Here is a 19,634-nt window from a genome sequence, read left to right as displayed (position 1 = left end):
TGCTGTTCTTTCAGTGACTGTAACATGAAATTTATTGTTGCATTCGCTGTTAATAAATCAGAATCTCACCGACATAATGCATCAACAGCCAGTTTTAATATTAAGTTTATATTAAGTTATAACAACCTGTTCTGGATATTAAGTCGAATTCACTATCTGAAAAATTAATTTGCTGGTTTAAGTCGATTTGGATTGGATATCTCAGTTTCAAAATTCGTTCCATCATTAGGAGTAAACTGCTCCAACGTGTTTTGAATCTCCTCCTAATTATCTCCTTTCATCTTTCCTCTCATTCCTATTTTGTCAAAATAAACGCAAAGTTGTGCGCAAAAGGTGGAGGCTTTAACAATCCATTGTCATTCAGTATTTTATCACTTCTCTTGATTGTACGATGCAACTTTGTATCCACAGTCTAATTAATTTCGCCCGTTAGGGGGACATAGTAACAAAAATCTATACTATTTTGCTATGTTGGCGATCCCTGAACAATTTAAAAAATTACAAGACAATTTAAAAAATTTCTATTAAATACCGAAAAATTGGTATTTAAACTTGTAAATACCAGTATTATAAAATTGTACAAATGGCTCAAAATACCGGTATTCGGTATACCGGTATTGCAATCTCTAAATACATCTATTACTCCTAATTGAATTCCATGTGCATAGCACAATTGCTGATTTGCAACAATCCACTTTCCAACTTTTTTCATAACTGTTGCTCCATCAGTCGTTATGGACACAATATCTTTTTTCGGGGATAAGCCATGTTTCGCTAATTTAGATTTAAACAATGAATTAAACGATTAATTAGCTAATTAATTTCGTCTGTTAGGGAGACATAAAAACAAAAATGTATACTATTTTGCTATGTTGGCGATCCTTGAATTTATAGTGGAAACAGTTTTAAAAATATTTAGTAAATACCGAAAAACCGGTATTTAAACTTGCGAATACCGGTATTACAAAATTGTACAAATGGCTCAAAATACCGGTATTCGGTATCCCGCTATTGCAATCCCTACTCATATGTGTATAATTCTTAAAAGAAATATCTGTTTTAGTGACATAGTTAGGGCGTAATATGATTATTTCCACAAAGAAGGAGTTAGTTTTCTTTCTCTGTGATATCTCCATCTCCAGTTATAGCAAGGTTATTCAGAAAGTGATTTAGAAAGGGTAGAAACATAAATTCTAGATTCTGTCCTCTCCAATCTTATTATACGTCAACAGCGCAGAAATTTCACGTGACTGCTCACAATATTTTCGATTGGTTAAAATGATCTCTTGCAAAATAAACACACAATAATGGCGCGCGAGTTAAATTTTGCTTTGGTTTGACATAGGTAGTCTGAAGTTTCAAGGAATTGCATATGCTTTTCTTTCTAATTTTAACTCTTATTTATTTGTATAGAATAAAATATCTGACGTGGGAATTTTCAAACAATCATTTATATTTTTATTGATAAAGGTCAATATTTCATTCTATTTAACTTTGCTCGGCAATATTATTTATCTATATTTTACTACTTGCTTTGTATAATCTGTACAATTTTTTTTCTGGGTTTGTTGACATCATAATCCATTCAGTAATAAGTTATCAATACTTTGATATAAGATACAAAATTTTCATTCACATGTTTTACACATTTCTTTACAGATAGATTTTCAATCCAAACTTCAACGATGAATTTCTTTCTGATATTTTTGGTACTGTTTTTTGTCTCTGGAAAATGTTTGACGTCACCTTTTTGTTGTGAAAAAACATATTATTATGCTGAGCTTTTGCTAAGTTTAAGATGTGGTATCTCAATATGCAATTCTAATGAAAAGGTAAGGGATATATATATATAAATTGTGTTTTTCACCATTATTTCTAAAAATTGTGTAATAATGTTCAAGTTTAGATAAGCTTCAATTTATAGAAACTTTATGTTGCTAAAAGATAGTCACAAAACGCTTTTTAGATAAAATTCTAATTTTATAAGATATAATAATTTTTGTGCATGTTTTCCGATTTTTGTATTTTAATTAAATCATGCTTGTTGACTTATCCTGAATGCATTTAAAAATGTTATTCAATTGCAACTGCAATATATTTACACAATAATATTATATATTTTGTTTAATAACAAAATTATATAATATTTTTTAACTAATTTTGTACTAGGATATTCCATTGGAACATATAGCTAAAAATACTTTTATTTGTATGTTTATTTGTATGTATTTGTTGTTTATTATTTGTATTTTAAATGACAATAAAATTCTAGAAAAACAATACTTAATATGAAATTTAAACTTTATTGAACTTTTATTAATATATTGCTGGCAAAATCTATCCTTGATTTAAATTGTAAATTTTTCCTATTGTTACATTTTCCAGTTTTATTGATTAGGAAATTTTATTTAAATTTATTTGTAAATGTATTGATCATATGGCAACAGGTAATCATTAAAAATTAAATGCTAATTGGCTCATTCTATTTCAATTATCTATTGCAACATCTGTTAGGAATTATGTGTTATTGTATGTTCTCTAATGATATGTGGTTAATTAATACCTAAATTTCTAAGCTATTCTTAAAGCAGTCTAATTGCATGTATTATTTCAATCTTACAGATAAAAGCATTTCACAATTACTTACCTTTGCTATAAGATTTATTTATTACATTATATTTTTTCAGGCTCCTGGAAATATATGTATTTCCTGCTCTACTGCTGTGCCTATGCATCAAAATAGTTCCTATGGTAAGTAAAGTTTTTTTAATATTTATTCCTGGACTGGTGAGAATATTTATTCATCTTATTACAGCATCTGAATACTATTTGGTTTTTTCTTCCCTCTTAGTTGTTCTGTAGTATCTTATTCACAAAACTTATTTCAATTGATTTTCTAAAGTTCATAATTACAATTTACTTCACATAATAGTGTGGTGGTATTATTTTAACATAATATTGGCTGATATATTATCTGTAAATTCCAACATGCATGGTGAACAAAATTCATCAAGATGCTGATTAGAGCAGAATCTGCTACTTAGAGCTTACAAATTTGGCATCTAGTTCTTCCACAGTTATGTTTATTAAAAAGGGGTTTTCTAAAATTTTAATTACAGTTTCAGTTAAACAGCTATCAAATTGTTCAACTTTTCTTTATTATTGGAGAAAATTATTGCATAAAATGGTTTCCAACACTTTAAAATTCAAAAAATTAGTTAATTCAAATATTTTTTTCTTATTTTAGTAAATTGAAGGGAAAGAAAACTTTAAATATGATTTAGAACAGTATTTTACATAGTTTTAGTTGCTGAATTCATCCTGTGTTTGCTATAGTATTAAATTCATTTTATGTGTGCATGTTATCTCTTTAAAATTAAAAACAAACTTTAAAAATGGAGCTAAGATTCATAAATCAAACCTCAAACATTATATTACAATGTTTTGGACTAGGATTACAATTATCCTTTAAATATTTCTCTTGTTCTGTTAGAGTATTTTATAACATTCATAATAACATTTTTTTTTTTTTTTTTTTTTTTTTTTTAGTTTTAAGTTCTACTAGTTTTGTGAAACCATATGTAGTTTGCAAAGATTACGAAGTAAACAATAATATAACAATGGGACATGTAGTTCTTTCTTGGTCTTGGTATGGCAAAAAAGTTTTTCCTTCTTTTTTTCTACTTGAAATCCGAAATTCCTCTAGAAAACATGCAAAATGGGATTTTGTTGGAATGGTAAGGATGGACATATTTTTAATTTATTGTTTAATTTATCTTAAACTTCTCTTGTTTCACTTAATTTTATTCTGCAGACAAATGAAACATTTGCTGATGTGAGAAACCTAAATCCAGAAGTTGAATATCAATTTCGAATTTCGCCAGCTATTTCTCATCAAAATACAATTCCTTTTTTAACAAATTGGATTTCACTAAAAGGTATTTAATTTAATTTTGTTTACTTGCTTTATTGTAATGTTTTTTTATAAGCCCTGAAGTAAGTTTCACCTGTCATAATTAAGAATTCATTGTCTTGCTGTTTTTGATTTTTAAAAATGACTAAAAATTATTGTGAATTTTGCAATCTATTTAATATTTAATGTACTATTAAAAATTATTTTTACGAAATAAAAAATTATTTTTATAAAGTTGTCAAAATGCTAAATCATTACAGATCAGATAACTGATAAATATATACCTGTAAGAAACACATTTTTTGACAAAGTTTTTCTGTCGCATGATTATTTCAATTGAATTAAAATATATCTGGAAATCAAAGTTCAGAAAAAGTGATTTGATATTATTTTTCACTAATGTAAAAAATCTTTAGATTGGAGAATTTAAAATTTTTGCCTATGGAACTAAATAATGCTGTTTAAAAGAATTCAAGACTTGTGAAATTTTCTTGGCCTATTCTTCCAGATCTTTTTATACTTATGAAGACAACTTTTTATACTTATTTATTTATTATGAAGAATAAATAGCAACTATAATGATTTTCATTAAAATAATTTCATTGTTGTTTATTGGATAATTATATTAAAATAACTTTTTCTGTGAATTTATATTTATCTCTCCACTATTTAATTAATTTTCTTACATGTTTGTTCTTAAGATCATAATTATCATCAAAATTGAGGATTCAGTGGAAAAATGTAAAATTTTTTTTCTTTGCTATTTGATCTATATTTTACATCTGACATATATAAATGAAAAAAAAAATTTGTATGGATATTTAATGTTTATTTGTTTCGAAAAAGTTGTCATTATAAGTGAGACATTATTTCAATATCTTACAAATGAAATTGCATATAGTTAAGACATACATTATCCAAAACATTTTTGGACAAATTAATATCAGTAATAATTTTCAGTTGTAGGAAAACCAGCTTCTTGCTTTACAGAACAAATTTTTGTTAAACATATATTTTGTTACTTTTAAAATAAGTTGTATGAAATTAATTATACTTTTCAAATTTATGAATGTTGCTTGATATTAACAATTAGTTATTTGAAATTAATAACATATTTCTCAAGATTCAAAGGTAAAGAAATAAATTTGAAATTTTTTTCTAAATTTCTATTGCAATCATCTTGAGTAAGTTTTTATATTTATTTCATGAAAAATGTGATTATGCATCTTGTTTGTGATTCTCAAATACATTTCGAAATTGAAAATGTTGAGTTATATTTCAGTTATCTATTGTAACTTTTGCCTAGAGCTATGTAGAATTTTATCATTATTTTTAATTTTTGACATTTGAAAAATATTTTATTTCTTTATTTGTAGAATTAAGACAAAATATAAGTGCACCAAATGATGTTAGAATATCAAAATTTTATGTAAAGAATAACTCTGTGGAGGCCATTGTCAAATGGAATGCTTCTGCAGGTAAATTTTTGTTTTTATTAATAATTCTATATCATCATTATTAAAAATGTTTCATAAATTAATTAGTCACTGTTAATTAAATTTTCCATTCATAGCGGTAAATGCTTTTTCTTCCTTTGATGCTTCTCCCCTCTGTCTTCATTAACCAGCTTTAATCCATAATATTGACTTCTGTCTTCTTGCAGAACCTTAAAATTTGTCTTAGAAATAAAAATTGTAATGTAAAGCTTTATTAGATCAAATGATCAAGAAAATTTGTGTTTGTTTATTAAACAAGAGAAACTGGCTGTATGAAGTAAAAAACTTTTTCATAAAATCTCACTATTAAGGAATTTCCTTATTTAACTTGTCCATTGCTTCCATCTGATTATATACAAAAGCAATCATCTTTAACAATCAGTTAGTCCAACAGGAATACTTGTAGTTAGTTTCAATTAATCTTTAATGAATTGTTATGATTTCTTAACAAAATATTTTTTAATTGAATTATGTTTAACATTAATATCATGTTATTTTAGTGGTCTTATATATTTTTTTAAATTGTGAAATTTCCTGATGGAGTTAAGTCCTCTTATATCCTAGTGGTGCTAAAAACTTAAATCTTACAAATTACTATTATTATGTGATTTCATTTTATGTTACTATATTATTTTATATTACTATAGATTAAAATCTTTCTTTCACATAAATAAGTTTTAATTTTATTTTCATTATTAGAAATTCCATGCTCTTATATTGTGAATTGGTTTCCTGCTTTTGGTGGAGAAAATTTTCAGCAAGAGACAGTAACTCTAGTAAGACATATATTAATAAAATTTTCATTTTTACTCTAAATTTCAAGCAATTTTTTATTAATAATCAATTGGTTTAAATATTCTTGAATCATTCATAAACTATATCAAGTTCTTTTACAGATAATCTTCACTAAGTAAAGTACATGTAAAATTACATTTTCTTTAGCCACCTGATTCTCTATCCCTTATACTTTCTGGATTGGAATTTGATAGAAACTACTCTGTAATTGTCTCTCCAGTGAACTTTCAAAATCTGAGAATGTCCTATTCAGCTGAAGTTTGGTTTGTTACTCCCTCATGTCTCAATTTAACTAGAGCCAATTTCAGCATTTGTGGTAAATATTATTTGCAACCAATTGTAATTTTCTTATAGGAATTATATGACATGTTTGTTTATATATACTTTTCAAATATGATATACTTATCAGTTATTCTATTGAAAATGAGTATAGATATCAAATTTAGATATAAAAGAGGATTAAACTTTTAATTTGGATATATAAAACAAAAGAGTTAAAGTAATCAAATAAGTGTATATTTTACAATAATGAGATTAAATCAAAATTATTCCTGTATTAAAATATTTAATTTGGATTATTTAGTATTGTAACATGCTTAAAAAATTTTCATAAAGTGTTTTATAATTGGCCTTAAAAGTCAAGTTAGTTGCAAAGTAAATGCTCTTAGATTTTTTTACTTAAAAAAACTTTTTAAATTAGATTTAGATTTTTTAAAATTTGTAATAATATATTTATTTTGAATGTTATTTTATGTATCTAGAATAATATTTTCAGGGTGTACATCCATTTTCATTAGAATAAATGAAAAATAGCTTCTAGTCTGTTCTATGATTTATAAGCTCAATTTAAAGGCTATTTTAAAACTCTTCATTTATAATTTTTCCACATAATTTGTTTTCTCAATGTTTTTATGATTGAGAATGCTGCTACCTATTAAATTTTTGCTGTAAGACATAAACTCAAATCTCACATAAAAAAAAAAAAAGATTTTTTTTTTATAATGTTCTTAATATTTCTTTGTTGTTATTGATCTATTTGAATACTTCAGTATTATACTTTCGCTACTGATTTAGCACCTGGCCCTCCTCTGAATCTGATGGCTGAGTGGTTGCCTTCTAATACAGAAGCTGTGATAAAATGGCTCCCACCAACTTACACAACATTAACTAATAATGTCCTAAATTACCACATTGCAGTGGGAGAAATATCAGGATTGTTCCAGAACATCATTCAATATAAAGATATCTTAACTGTAGCTAAAGTAAGATCTTATTCCCAATCTTTTAAAATAATTTCATTATGCTGTTTTAAATCACTTCTGTATACTAATTTTAAATACAGAAAATAATTTTATTCTGAAAGAAAATGCTAAATCAACAAAATTTTATTGGAATATTCTGCTATCATCTATAGTGAGAAAATATTTGTAATACTAAATAAAAATACTATCAATTTTTACAACAAAATAAAATTTGACTAAATATCTTCTATGGATGTTATTTTTATTAATCTAACATTTAAAACTTCATAATTGAGATATTGCTTTTTTATGATATCTTAGAAATGAGTATTGATATTTAAATCTACCAAGTTTCTTTAAAAAAAGTTGTTCACTATAAATATCATAAGCATCATAGATATATTATTCTTTTATAATTTCCCCCTGTTTTGCAAAGCTAACCTATATAAATTACTAAAATTATGTAGACATATTTTATATACATAAAATTTAGCAACATTATTTAATCACAAAAAATGACAAATTCAAAATGCTTTCTGCACATCAAATATTTTATATAAGAAAGTATTGCAAATGTATTCACATCTGCAAACTATTCTTTACTGCTTTGTGCATATACTTTAGTATTTAATTTCAATATTATAACAAAGAATTTTTTTAGAAGGAAAAATGTCTGGAAATTTTACATGAATGATCAAGTTATATTTATATCTCTTCAAAATAGTTTTTTCAAATTAAAAAAAGTACAAAGAGAAGATCAAAGTTATTTTCGACAAGAGAAGAAAGTGAAAGATCTTTGTATTATTGTAAATTTTAGCTGGGCAATGAAGAATTTTGTGAACATATTTTAAATTTGTTATTGATTGATAAACTGAATATTATTTTATCTTTTCAGAACTATACCAATGCTACAATTTCAAACCTGAATACTTTAGGGAACTACATCATTGAAGTATGGGCAACAAGTAAAGGTGGAAAAGGTTTAGCAGCTATAACCAATTTGAATACTAAAGGTACAAAGCTGTATTCCATTTTTCAGAAAAATACTTTTTGTAATTTCAATAAAAAATAATGTTTACAGATTGTGTTTTGAAAAAGCTACAGATGCGTTTTGAATGCTTTGATAAATGTGCTAGGACAGTAATGATTTTTTTTTTTTTTTCCTTTCTAAAATTTAAAATTTTGGGACTGTCTTTTCAAAAATGTGCTATTTTTCTGAAATTTTTCTCTAGAACAAATATTTTATTTAAATATTGTAAAAATTTAACACTTTTAGATTATGACAAATTTAATGGAGTAATAAAGCTCATAATTTGAATAAATTTTTGAAAATTTGATTATTTTGTTAAAATATGTATATATATGTGTCACATTAACATTACCTTTAATATAGATTTGTTAATTTTGTTTTATTGTTGTTGTTTTTTCATTTTGTACCCTTTACCTTTTTTTAATCTATAAAATGCCACTCTTTTCTTACATATCAGTTATTAAAGTAGCCATAACATTTACAAATTTAAATTCAGAAATATTACACTATCAAACGTTATTAGAATTATTTAATCTAAAATATGCTTTAAATATTTTGATATTTTCATCATTTAATGAATGAACTATAAATATTTTTATGTTTAGATCCAAGAGTTATGGGTTTGACAAAACAAGAAGTACCATATTATTATATTCTTCCTATCTTACTTCTCCTTTTTGGTGTAGTGATTTTAGTTGCTGTATCTATGTGTTGTAGAAAGCATCTAAAAAATCAGGTAAAATATCATATATTGATCATGCACTAAAGTATTTAGTAATCAGTATCTACAACAAATGTTTGTTTGAACAATATATTAAATTTTTATATTTTAATGTCTTATTCTATTCATTTTGAAAATAGAAACAGTTGCTTGTAAATAAATAGCAGATATGCTTAAAATTACTATCTGGTGCACTAATTAAATTTTATGATAAGATAAAACAATTTTTTTTTGTTTCTATATTAAATATTTTAATTTATTAAAAAATTCAGGAAAAAAGCATTCCTAACGATTGAGGAAAAATGTCACCTGAAAAAATAATTTTTATTTCTAATTAGTTTCATTTTATATATTGTTTAATATTCTAATTTCAGAATGTTTAGCAAGTAAACAGATTATTATAAAAGAAAATTAATGATTTTAATTTTATGAATTGTGTACAAAATCAAGTTGTAAATTTTGAACTTAAAGTACAACTGCTATTTAGTGAAAAAAAAAAAAAAATACATATATATAACTGTTGTATCAAATTCCATTAATTAAAAAAATTTTTTAATCCAGGGCTTCCCTTGGGGTATTGCTGATGTTGATGACAATTTGCGTCGTTTTTTAATACCTGTAGAAAAAATTGAGTTAAGGGAAGTTGTTGGTCAAGGTGCATTTGCTAGTGTTCACAGAGGAATTTATAATAGAAATAAAAGTAAAGATGATATTGCAGTGAAAGTATTTCCAGGTATAGTTTTTTTTAAAACTTTCTTTAATATTTTTTTTTTTTTTTTGCAAATAGTTTGATATTTGAATAATTTTTGTACGATTCATTAATGTCCATATTCCTTTGCTGAATTTCTGTGAATTTTATGCCAGAACTTCAAATACTGATATGTAGGAGTTGTTATCAAATTATTACTGCTTAGGTATGCTGCAACTTTGTTTTTACTCTCCCCAATATATTTTGTTAATGGCTCTAGAGCAATACATTTTTTTCTTTTATTTGATTTGTAAAGACTTATGCTTCAATTTTTCAACTTAAAATAAAATTTATGTATTTTCCAAAATATATAATTTTTTTTTATTGGTTAGTGGTATTTTTTTGATTTTTTTATTGGTGGTCCCATCCGCCCTTTATTGAAGCCACAAACCATCTGTTCTAGCAAACTTTGTTACTTTTGTATTGTTTACTTTGCATTTATATATAATTTTTGTTATTTCTTCCCCCTCCTCTTTTAATTACTCTAAAATTGTCACTTTATATGCGAGATATTAAAATAAGTTATGTTAAAAATGATTTATAATTTTTTTGTTTCATTATTTTAATTTGTGATGGTCTTCATAATTTAAGAACTGCTTCAATTAAAAATGAAATTAAACCAAAAACATACATTGCTTAAAGTTCTTTACAAAAGTTAATCTATTCCTGGAAAGCATACTAATGTCAAAATTATTAGATTCTTTTTTGTTTCCTTTTTTAAATTTGTGCAATTTTATTTTGTCTTTAATTAAAACATAATGCTTATGTTCTTGTTAGTATCTTTTTAGCTTAAAATATTTCAATTGTTAATTTTGTGTCTCAACATTTTAAATTTCCATTGAATCGTATCAGCCACAAAAGAATCTATTCAAGCCTAAATATTAAAAAGGTAAAAAAGAAATGAGATGAATTTATTAACAGAAGAATTTTATTTTTTTAAGTTTGTAGAAGAAAAATACAATGAATTCTTTAATAGTTTTCTATATATAAATTTTGCTTAATTTTAAACTTAATATTACAAATGGTATCTGTTCTTTAGTTTACAATTATTCTAAATGTTTTCTGTTGTATATTAGCCACCTTTGGTAATCAGTTTGTTTGCTAATATTTTGGTTGACTTTACTTTTAATTTAGTCTCATACATTCATCTCTACTATTATTGGAGATTATTATTTGCTAAATATTATACAATATGCAAAACTGCTACAAGCTCAAAAGTGCTAAATTTTGAATGAAAATATTTGTCCAGTCACATTTCTTTTCATATGTGTTGGCACAAATGATAGCTAATTAACATAAAAAAAATTAGTATGATCAGCCATAAGTGATTTAGAATATTTAGAATCGATTTTATATGAATATAAATTTGTCTCTACATTTACATAGTGAAATTCATTCTTTGCATGTACATAACAGCAAAATAAAGAAGATTTTTTTAAATATATTTCATTCATTTATATCTATATGAATATAATGTTTGTTCTCCTAATAAGCTATTTATAGTAATTTGATTATTGTGATATACATTCCTAATGGAAGCTATATGTACGAACAACAACAATATCTATTATATTCAATATATTGAAAATACAGTATTGTAATAATTTTCTCTCTAGCTTTTCTTTTCCTGTGATTCTAATGAAATACTTGCAGCAAACTAAACAATTCTTTTTAATGTCCTAGTATATACAAATATTGCATCAAAAAATATTGATTTATTGAAAGAATGTTTTACATAACAAGTTCTTTAAATTTATATTTTAATTTTTTAAATGTTTTGATCTTAGATATTTAAAAAATTTGAACTTTCTTTTTATTAACAGCTGAAACTGTTAACAGACACAATATGCTTCACGAGATAGAAATCTTAAGTCTTATTGGTCGTCATGATAATATTATTGGATTTGTTGGATTTACTTTAGATGTGGAAAAAATGTATCTCATATTTGAATATTGCTCATATGGAAATCTTCACAATTACCTTGTTACACTGAAACCAGAGGTAAATGAAGTTGTTTATTTACAATGCAAGAAAATTTTTTAAATTTTATTGTCAGGAATAAAAAAGAAAAAAACTCTTATAATTTTGTTTTTAGTATATCCTTGAATAGTTTCTCTTGTTTTTGATGCCAAACTACACATTTGAGTTTTTTTAAACAGCCATATAACTTAACATTTTAAAAATTATATAACATATATTTGATTAATTTTTTATTCTCTAGTTTGGCTAATAATTAAAAATATTATGAATAAAAGTGATGTTACTTATTATCAGTGGTTTTAAACAAATGTAGTGGATTAAAAATATTCTTACTTAAAGGTGAAACAGCTTCATATTTACATATGAAAAGCAATGCAGAATTCTAGGGAATTGATTAATTGAAGTATGTTTAATATATTTAGTATAAATTTTCAAAATAAGCTCAATTTTTTTCCAATTAAGTCTGTTAATCTGATTTTATTTTGAAATATTACTATATATTTACAGTTTTAAATTGTTGAAGTTAATGGAAGACTTTAAGTTGAGTATAAATGCAATTCTCAAAGTGCCATTTTCTTAAAACAATCATTTTAATAATCAAAATTCATTTTTCTCTAAAAATTTAATAACAAAGCAAAATGTCACTGAACAATGGTATATTCTGTTAAATCCATGGAAAAAAAATCGCCACTTTAATTTTTCTCTAGCATTTTAGTAGACAGCCAATTACATTAACTCCAAATTTTGTTCCTTTCATGTTTCATTATTATTTTAAATTTATCAAAGACTGTGCCGTCGATGTTTTTTTATTCGTTTATCACCACTCATTTTAATGAAATAAAATGAGATTAATTACATTTTTAAGATTTGATTAAGCAATACTGCTAATTATCTTATTCAAGCCATTAGTTTTGCTGAAGACTGCTTAGATTCAATTGAAATGCGATTTAAAAATATAATATGTAGAAATAGTGTTCAATTAATCTAATGATGATTATTTTTGCTATGCTTTATTTCTTGATATTATTTTTTAATTGCAAAGATTTCCCTTTCTTTTACTAAAATGAAACATTTATATATAAAAAATAAATCAATTTTAATTCTTTACAATCCTTTCTGTTTTTCAGCTTATGCATATGAGGAGCCTTCCACCCTCTGAACGTCCAAGCCGCGATTATGGTAATTTGTTGTAATTTCTGTAATTGTAACATCTTTGATTTTTAAAATTGTTCTCTTTCTTTCAATTGTTTGGGTAAAATCTTTAAATTAAATTAGTGATATGTAAAACAAATAAAAAAAATAAATGAATGTCAACAATCATCATAATTTAAAATTTTATTTATATACTCTTATCATAAAAGGACTTTAGAAAATTATTTCAGAAAATAGTTTTAAATTCCAATTTATATTCATTATAATCTCTAAATGAGCCGAATGTGTTTGCATTTCTGTTCTTTGAATATTCATAATAAATTGGATGTATTGTTCCTAATCTTATTCATATCATATTTATTTGCTATTTCTGTTGCCAAATGCATAGGATTTTTTTTTTTTTTTTTTGTAAGCAAAAAATATTCTCATGTACCTAGATCATACTTTTTGAAACTGAATTTTACTAGCAAAAAGTATTGAATTTTTTTCTATAATCATTTACATATTTATCTTTTTAACTTTTCAAAATTTATTTTGTAAATATAATATGTAATTATATTGTAAATATTAATTATCACTTTTCTTTTTTTTCCCAACAGGTAAGGGCCATGCATTAAGACTGTCATCCTTTATTTATCAAGTTGCGAAAGGAATGGTAATTAAAATATTTTGCAGTGTCTTTAGAAGTGTAATGAATTCTATGAGATTCTTTTTATAATTTACTAATCCTTTTATGGAATTGCATTTCAGGAATATATATCATCATTGAAATTGATTCATAGAGATATAGCAGCTCGAAATATTTTGCTTTATGATGAAAAAAGAGTGAAAATTTCAGATTTTGGACTTTCAAAAGATGTGTATCAGACTAAGTACTATTCATCTGAGACTCGGAAAAAGCTACCCATTAAATGGATGGCTCCTGAGGCAATTGAAAAGCAAAGATTTAATACTTTCACTGATGTGTGAGTAAACTTTTGATTTTTCAAATGAATATTCAATTAGTTTTTAGAAAGATACATGCACTCTTTAAAGATAATTATCAGGACTTTCAGTAAAATAGACAATAGCATTCATAAATTCATTTCTTAATATTAGTACCATTTAAAGCATATCATTCTATTATTGAAATTAACCGTGTTTCTATTCTAGCCGCATATACAATTTTATGAAAACATGTAACATTTTTATAAATTTTTAGATAATGTTACATGCTTTCATGTTACATAGCCGCCTTTGGTGATCAACTGGTTTTTCAGGATTAATAGTTGCTAAAATGTTTAATAAATATTTTATATTATTTTCTCTTAATGGCTTCCTTAACAAAGATGTTTTTAAAAACTTATTTAAAAGACATATAACACATACTATTTTTAAACTCTTATGCTATTTTGTTTATTGTTCAATGCTTCTTCCTGATTGGATCTTTAATTTGAAAAAAAAAAAAAAAAAAAAAAAGGAAGTGATTAAACTTCAACTAATATAAAAATATTTTTGCTGAGACTAAATATTTTTATTTAAAATATGAGAACAAGAAAATGAATTGTTCAGCATTGAAATTTTATATCCATTATAGAATATTTTTTCCTAATTTGTGTAGTAACTCAATGGATTTTTCAATAACAATTTTTCTAATTCAATAACAACAAAAAAGAATTGCTGGACTAAAATAACCAGCCAAATCTCAAGTGTCAAGAACGATTGCATATTTTTATGCATCCAAATGTATTTTGTTAAAGAGTATCTATATTTCAAAAGGGATGCAATGGAAAGTTTATAAATGTTACACATTTTTGTTTACTTATTTTTTAAGTGTATACTTAAGGCAATATATATCATTTTTAGTTGGTCTTTTGGAATATTTATGTGGGAAGTTTTTAAGCTTGGAAAAGAACCCTATCCAGAAATAAGAAATGCTGATATTCTACAGTTTTTGAAACTTGGTTATAGATTGGAGCAGCCTCATTGCACAAAAGCATGGTAACATTTTTTTTTAGTTTCTAATTATAGCATATTATCTAAGAACGAAGCATATTTCAATTATTTTAATATTAATATTGATGTTTATATCATGTTACAAAGAATGCCAGTAATTTATTCCAGAAATCAATAGAACTTACCACAAAAATATTTTGAATGATAATCAAGATTTTAAAATTAGTATTTATGTATATCATGTTTCCCATTTGCTTGTTAATAAGTAGTTAACTCATCTGAATGAAATACTTGCCCATTTTCTGTAAAAATTACATGAAATTGGTCTGTTGATATGTTTTATTAAATATTCGTATGCATTAAAATGCAACCTCCTAACATTTCTTATAAAACTTGAAAATTTAGGAATAGATAAAGTAATGAAGCAATGGAATAACATTATAAGGGTATGCAAATGCATATTTGAGAAAATATTATTCTCCTAAAAGTTCAAAATATTTTGAACCAGTTGCCTAAGGTCATAGTAGCTGGCTTGCAAGGAATATTGGCTGTATTTAATTACAATTGAAATGTTTCGATACAACTCCATGTATATGATTAAAATAAACTTTCAGATATTAAAACTGCTTTTTTAAAATTATCTTACACATATTTTGCTTGTGTACATGAGCTTAATGGAGATTAATCCCTTGACATCATAGTACTATTAAAGACATAAGCATTTGGTATATTTGTATTCTAACATTAATTGTACTATAACTTCACATCATTAAACTATACAAATTTTAAACAGATTTCTTCCTCTTTGATTTCATCAATTTCAGGTCAAGAATGTAATCTATTTTTGGAAATTATGCATGCATATGTATATAATTTGCAAAGATTGTCAAAATTCGGGAAAAAATTGTGATTATTTAATTGATATAATTAAAAAAGCTTTCTTTAAAATTTTGAAATGGTGAAAATTTTATTTTTATACAATAATATTTTTAGAACTTAGTGTGAATAAACATCAAAATTCAACTTGATTTATAATTAAATAGCATTTTTAAAAATTACTCTGAAGTGCACATTTTTACCCTCTAAGTTATATATGTACCAAATTTAGCAGCTGTAGATCAGACAGTTTGGCCTGTAGAGAACCAACCAACCAACAAACATACATACAGGAACATACACGTTCATCTTTATTATTAGTAGCGATGGAAACATTTCTTTGTTTTTTCCTGCACATTGATACATCATCATATATCTTCGTTGTCCAAAAGTTACATTTTGAATGTATTTTTTTGCAAAGCTTTCTTTCAGCAGAAGAAATTGTTAACTTTTAGATTTCCTCTTAACATAAGAATTTTAAAGAGAAACAGAAATGTGTTTTCTGTTTTTTTATGTTTTAAAAAGAAATGAATGTTTCCTCAGGCTGGCAGAGGGCTTGCCGATTTTTATCCTTCCTTGTTAATAAATAACATACCTAATGCATTATGAAGTAATAGAATAACTGTGGAAAAGTTACCTTTATTCTGTGAATTACCTTTATTAAAAAAAGTTACCATTATTTATTAGCATATAAGCCAGTTAACAACTTCGCTGCATGGACAATTGCTTTAGCATAATGGTTATGTTACTGGACTGCAAACCACAAGGTCCCAGGTTCTATCCTAACACATCTAAATCCCCTAAAAGAGCAAAGCAACTAGGCTTTAAATAATTGACTGTCATCGCAAAGACATAGGCAAATACTAAGGATGGCAAATTAATGATCATGTCTCAACTTTTTCCACCAGAAGTATGGTTTGGCAGTGGACAGGTGATTCGTCCCTACACCATTACTCTATTCACTAAAGAAGTGGGAACCTGTTTACTCATTCATAAATTTCTTATTCGTATATTTGCTTGTTCCCTAATGAATAATATGAATGAGATAATGTTATTTCCAACTAATTAGGAACTAAAGAGATAAGCAGTGCAAGGGGGAAGAAATCTTAAGGCTTACAGATATATTAGATATCATAATACACTGCTTTCAACTATCCTGATAAAAATGTTGATAGGTAATTAGATTAACTCTAGAAAAATATAATTTGATAGTTAGCCATATAAAGTTTAATTATTACACTTCATAATTTGTGTGAGATTAAATAATTACTTTGCATCGATCTTTTCCATCATCTTCAAGCTGCATTTTATGAAATAATTGTTTTCTATTTTTTTATAAGGTATGATATCATGTTTTCTTGTTGGAACATACAGCCAAAAGCTAGACCAAGATTCAAAGAACTTGTCCAGAAAATAGAAGCTGTCATGGAAGTTGATCGTACTTATACTGTTCTGACTTGAAATATGGCTATGTAATCTCATGCATATTTTTCACATGGATGCTTTCATTTTTAGTATCTTGATAACATAGCTATTCAATACATTCATTACATATGGGATCTTTTTTTTTTTTTTTGAATAAGAAGCAGGAAATTTTTATTTTTCACTTTAGTTTTTCTAAAATTGTAGGTATATATGAGATGTGTTGGTTGAACATATTAATTTGACTCGAAAATACTATGTATTTTTATGAGTACATTTAAAAATTGAATTCATTTAACAATAATATTCTTAATTCAAATGTTCCATATGTAATGCAGTGACTTGCAGTTTTTTAATATCATCTACACATGATGACAAATATACTAAGCATTTATGTATATATATAGCAAGAAAGAAGGTACTTATGTATCAATTGCATACTTTTGGAAAACTATTGGATGTTAGTGAACGTAATTATATTTCAGCTGTGGCTAACATGACATTTTTAGCAATTAATTGTTGGTATGCTATTAATGCACAAGTACAAGAAGTGAAAATATTTATTTCTTTACAAATAATTATATATTATGCCTTTGTTATGTGACTAATGACTAATATAGTGATAAATCTCTTAAATATATTCTGTGATAAAAAATGGATGATAAGAGAACTATTTATTTTATAACTATTTGTATTTATTTGTATAACTGCCTGTTTATGACTATAGAGAGCTTATTTTGCTAAGTCATTTTATCAGAAGGTGTTGCTACTTTTTTATGTTTATAAAGGTTTTTACCATGATTAAAATTTCTTTGTGTTCATGCCAGTATATAAAATTATTCAAGATATGATGTCATTGCTGCAAGAATTTTTATTGCATGATCTTTTACAATTACCTTTATCATTTATATCTTTCAAGAATGCTATTTATATCTCTTTAAGTTAGAATCTATTTTGTTGATTGCTTGTATTATATAATTTATTAATTTATATAAATGCTGTGAGAAAGAGATGAATAAAAAAATTCGATGAACAAATTTAACAAATTTTTATTGAAAAAAGCTTTAAAATAATTTTATAAATTATTTTTAAAAATTTGTATGCGCTTTACCTTTTACATGGAAGAGTTACCTGTGATTAATGTCGATTGTGCAATTGTCTATACCAGAGGTTCCCAAACTTTTTTTTCTCGTGGACCACTTTCAAAGTTTTACTATTTTCGGTAGACCCCCTGCTGCTACATTTCTACTGTATTCCCGAAACTCCTAAAAAATATCACCCTAAATTGGGGGTGTTAAGAAGGAAAAAAAAGTAGCACATTTTCTTGTGTCCTATTTATTAAAATAATACTTGTGGTTATACAAAATTATAAACATTTATTATTACAAACAATCAACAATTGACAAAAAATCAACAATGAACTCTGAAATGTAAATCAACAATAAAAAATAGTCATACTTTTAATGAGACGAATGTACTTGATGAATTGACAGCAAATTATCAATATTTGGCTTCAGTTTTGTAAGAAGTAATCTCAAATTTTTGAGTACCTACCTAGTGAATGATACTACCTGCCTACGTTGATAGGTAAATCCAAGCCAAAATTTTTATTCTTTATTATGAAAACCAGAAAATGTTTCGTGTACCCCCACTTACAACTTGTGAACCCCTGTTTCTTTTTCACGTCTACGTGGACCCCCATGTGGTCTCCTATGGACCTCTGGGGGTCCACCTGGACCACTTTGGGAACCTATGGTCTATACTAATAATAAAAAGAAAAATGTGTGTATCTGTTGGCTGTCTGCCCATTGGCAAAATACAGGGCAAAACGTTTGATTTAATATCGATAAAGTCGGTTCATAAATATATTTTCAAAGATGGAAATTTGTATCTTGAAGCATTTTTTTTTTGAAATTTTAATTAGTTTTAGTTATTTCAAAAATGAAGCAAATTTCAATGATTTTAGTAGTAAGAAAAAATTATCACTCAAATAATTTTTGCATCTTAAAATTGAGAAATTTATCTTTTTAATGATACATTCAGTTGTACTGTATTTCTGAATGAAAAAAAAAATGCATATTAAAATAGGATCATTTAAAGAAAATATCTAAATTTGATTCACAATAATAGTTTTCAATACTGAAACTTATGTCAAATCTATCTTATTGTCACAACAAATCTTTAAATTGTGTGGTGGATTGAGTTGAGTGAGGATAGAACCTGGGACCTTGTGGTTCGCAGCTGAGTAACATGACCACAATACAAAAGAAATCGCCCGTGTAGCATAGCTGTTAACTGACTTATAAGCTTTCACTACAATTGTT

At 25.5% G+C, this 19,634-nt stretch overlaps 1 protein-coding gene across 2 annotated transcripts; it reads left to right on the top strand.

Annotated features, from left to right (window-relative positions):
• Nucleotides 1-1,320: 1,320 nt before the first annotated feature.
• LOC129966568 (insulin-like growth factor 1 receptor) lies at nucleotides 1,321-18,035 on the top strand. 2 transcript variants are annotated; one of them, XM_056081026.1, is made up of 18 exons: nucleotides 1,321-1,470; nucleotides 1,660-1,832; nucleotides 2,688-2,751; nucleotides 3,550-3,737; nucleotides 3,815-3,938; nucleotides 5,290-5,391; nucleotides 6,109-6,185; nucleotides 6,352-6,520; nucleotides 7,279-7,466; nucleotides 8,341-8,458; nucleotides 9,081-9,211; nucleotides 9,758-9,929; nucleotides 11,867-11,946; nucleotides 13,053-13,104; nucleotides 13,677-13,732; nucleotides 13,828-14,042; nucleotides 14,923-15,057; nucleotides 17,229-18,035. In XM_056081026.1, the coding sequence occupies exons 2-18, from the start codon at nucleotides 1,686-1,688 to the stop codon at nucleotides 17,347-17,349; spliced, it is 2,139 nt and encodes a 712-aa protein (XP_055937001.1). In that variant the 5' UTR covers nucleotides 1,321-1,470; nucleotides 1,660-1,685; the 3' UTR covers nucleotides 17,350-18,035. The 2 variants fall into 2 exon arrangements, with proteins under 2 accessions (XP_055937001.1, XP_055937000.1); XM_056081025.1 differs by having other exon boundaries at nucleotides 11,768-11,946.
• The last annotated feature ends 1,599 nt before the right edge of the window (nucleotides 18,036-19,634 follow it).

Source organism: Argiope bruennichi, chromosome 4, assembly GCF_947563725.1.
Source record: "Argiope bruennichi chromosome 4, qqArgBrue1.1, whole genome shotgun sequence".
Taxonomy (NCBI): domain Eukaryota; kingdom Metazoa; phylum Arthropoda; class Arachnida; order Araneae; family Araneidae; genus Argiope; species Argiope bruennichi.
Note: the sequence above shows the minus strand (reverse complement) of the source record. Positions and strands in the feature narration are given on the sequence as shown.

Bases quoted from the DNA above. Each gene is read 5' to 3' on its own strand.
- LOC129966568 (XM_056081025.1), top strand. From the start codon at position 1,686: ATGAATTTCTTTCTGATATTTTTGGTACTGTTTTTTGTCTCTGGAAAA. The intron at 1,833-2,687 runs GTAAGGGATATA...ATATTTTTTCAG, and splicing joins TATGCAATTCTAATGAAAAG to GCTCCTGGAAATATATGTAT. The intron at 6,521-7,278 runs GTAAATATTATT...CTACTGATTTAG, and splicing joins AGCCAATTTCAGCATTTGTG to CACCTGGCCCTCCTCTGAAT.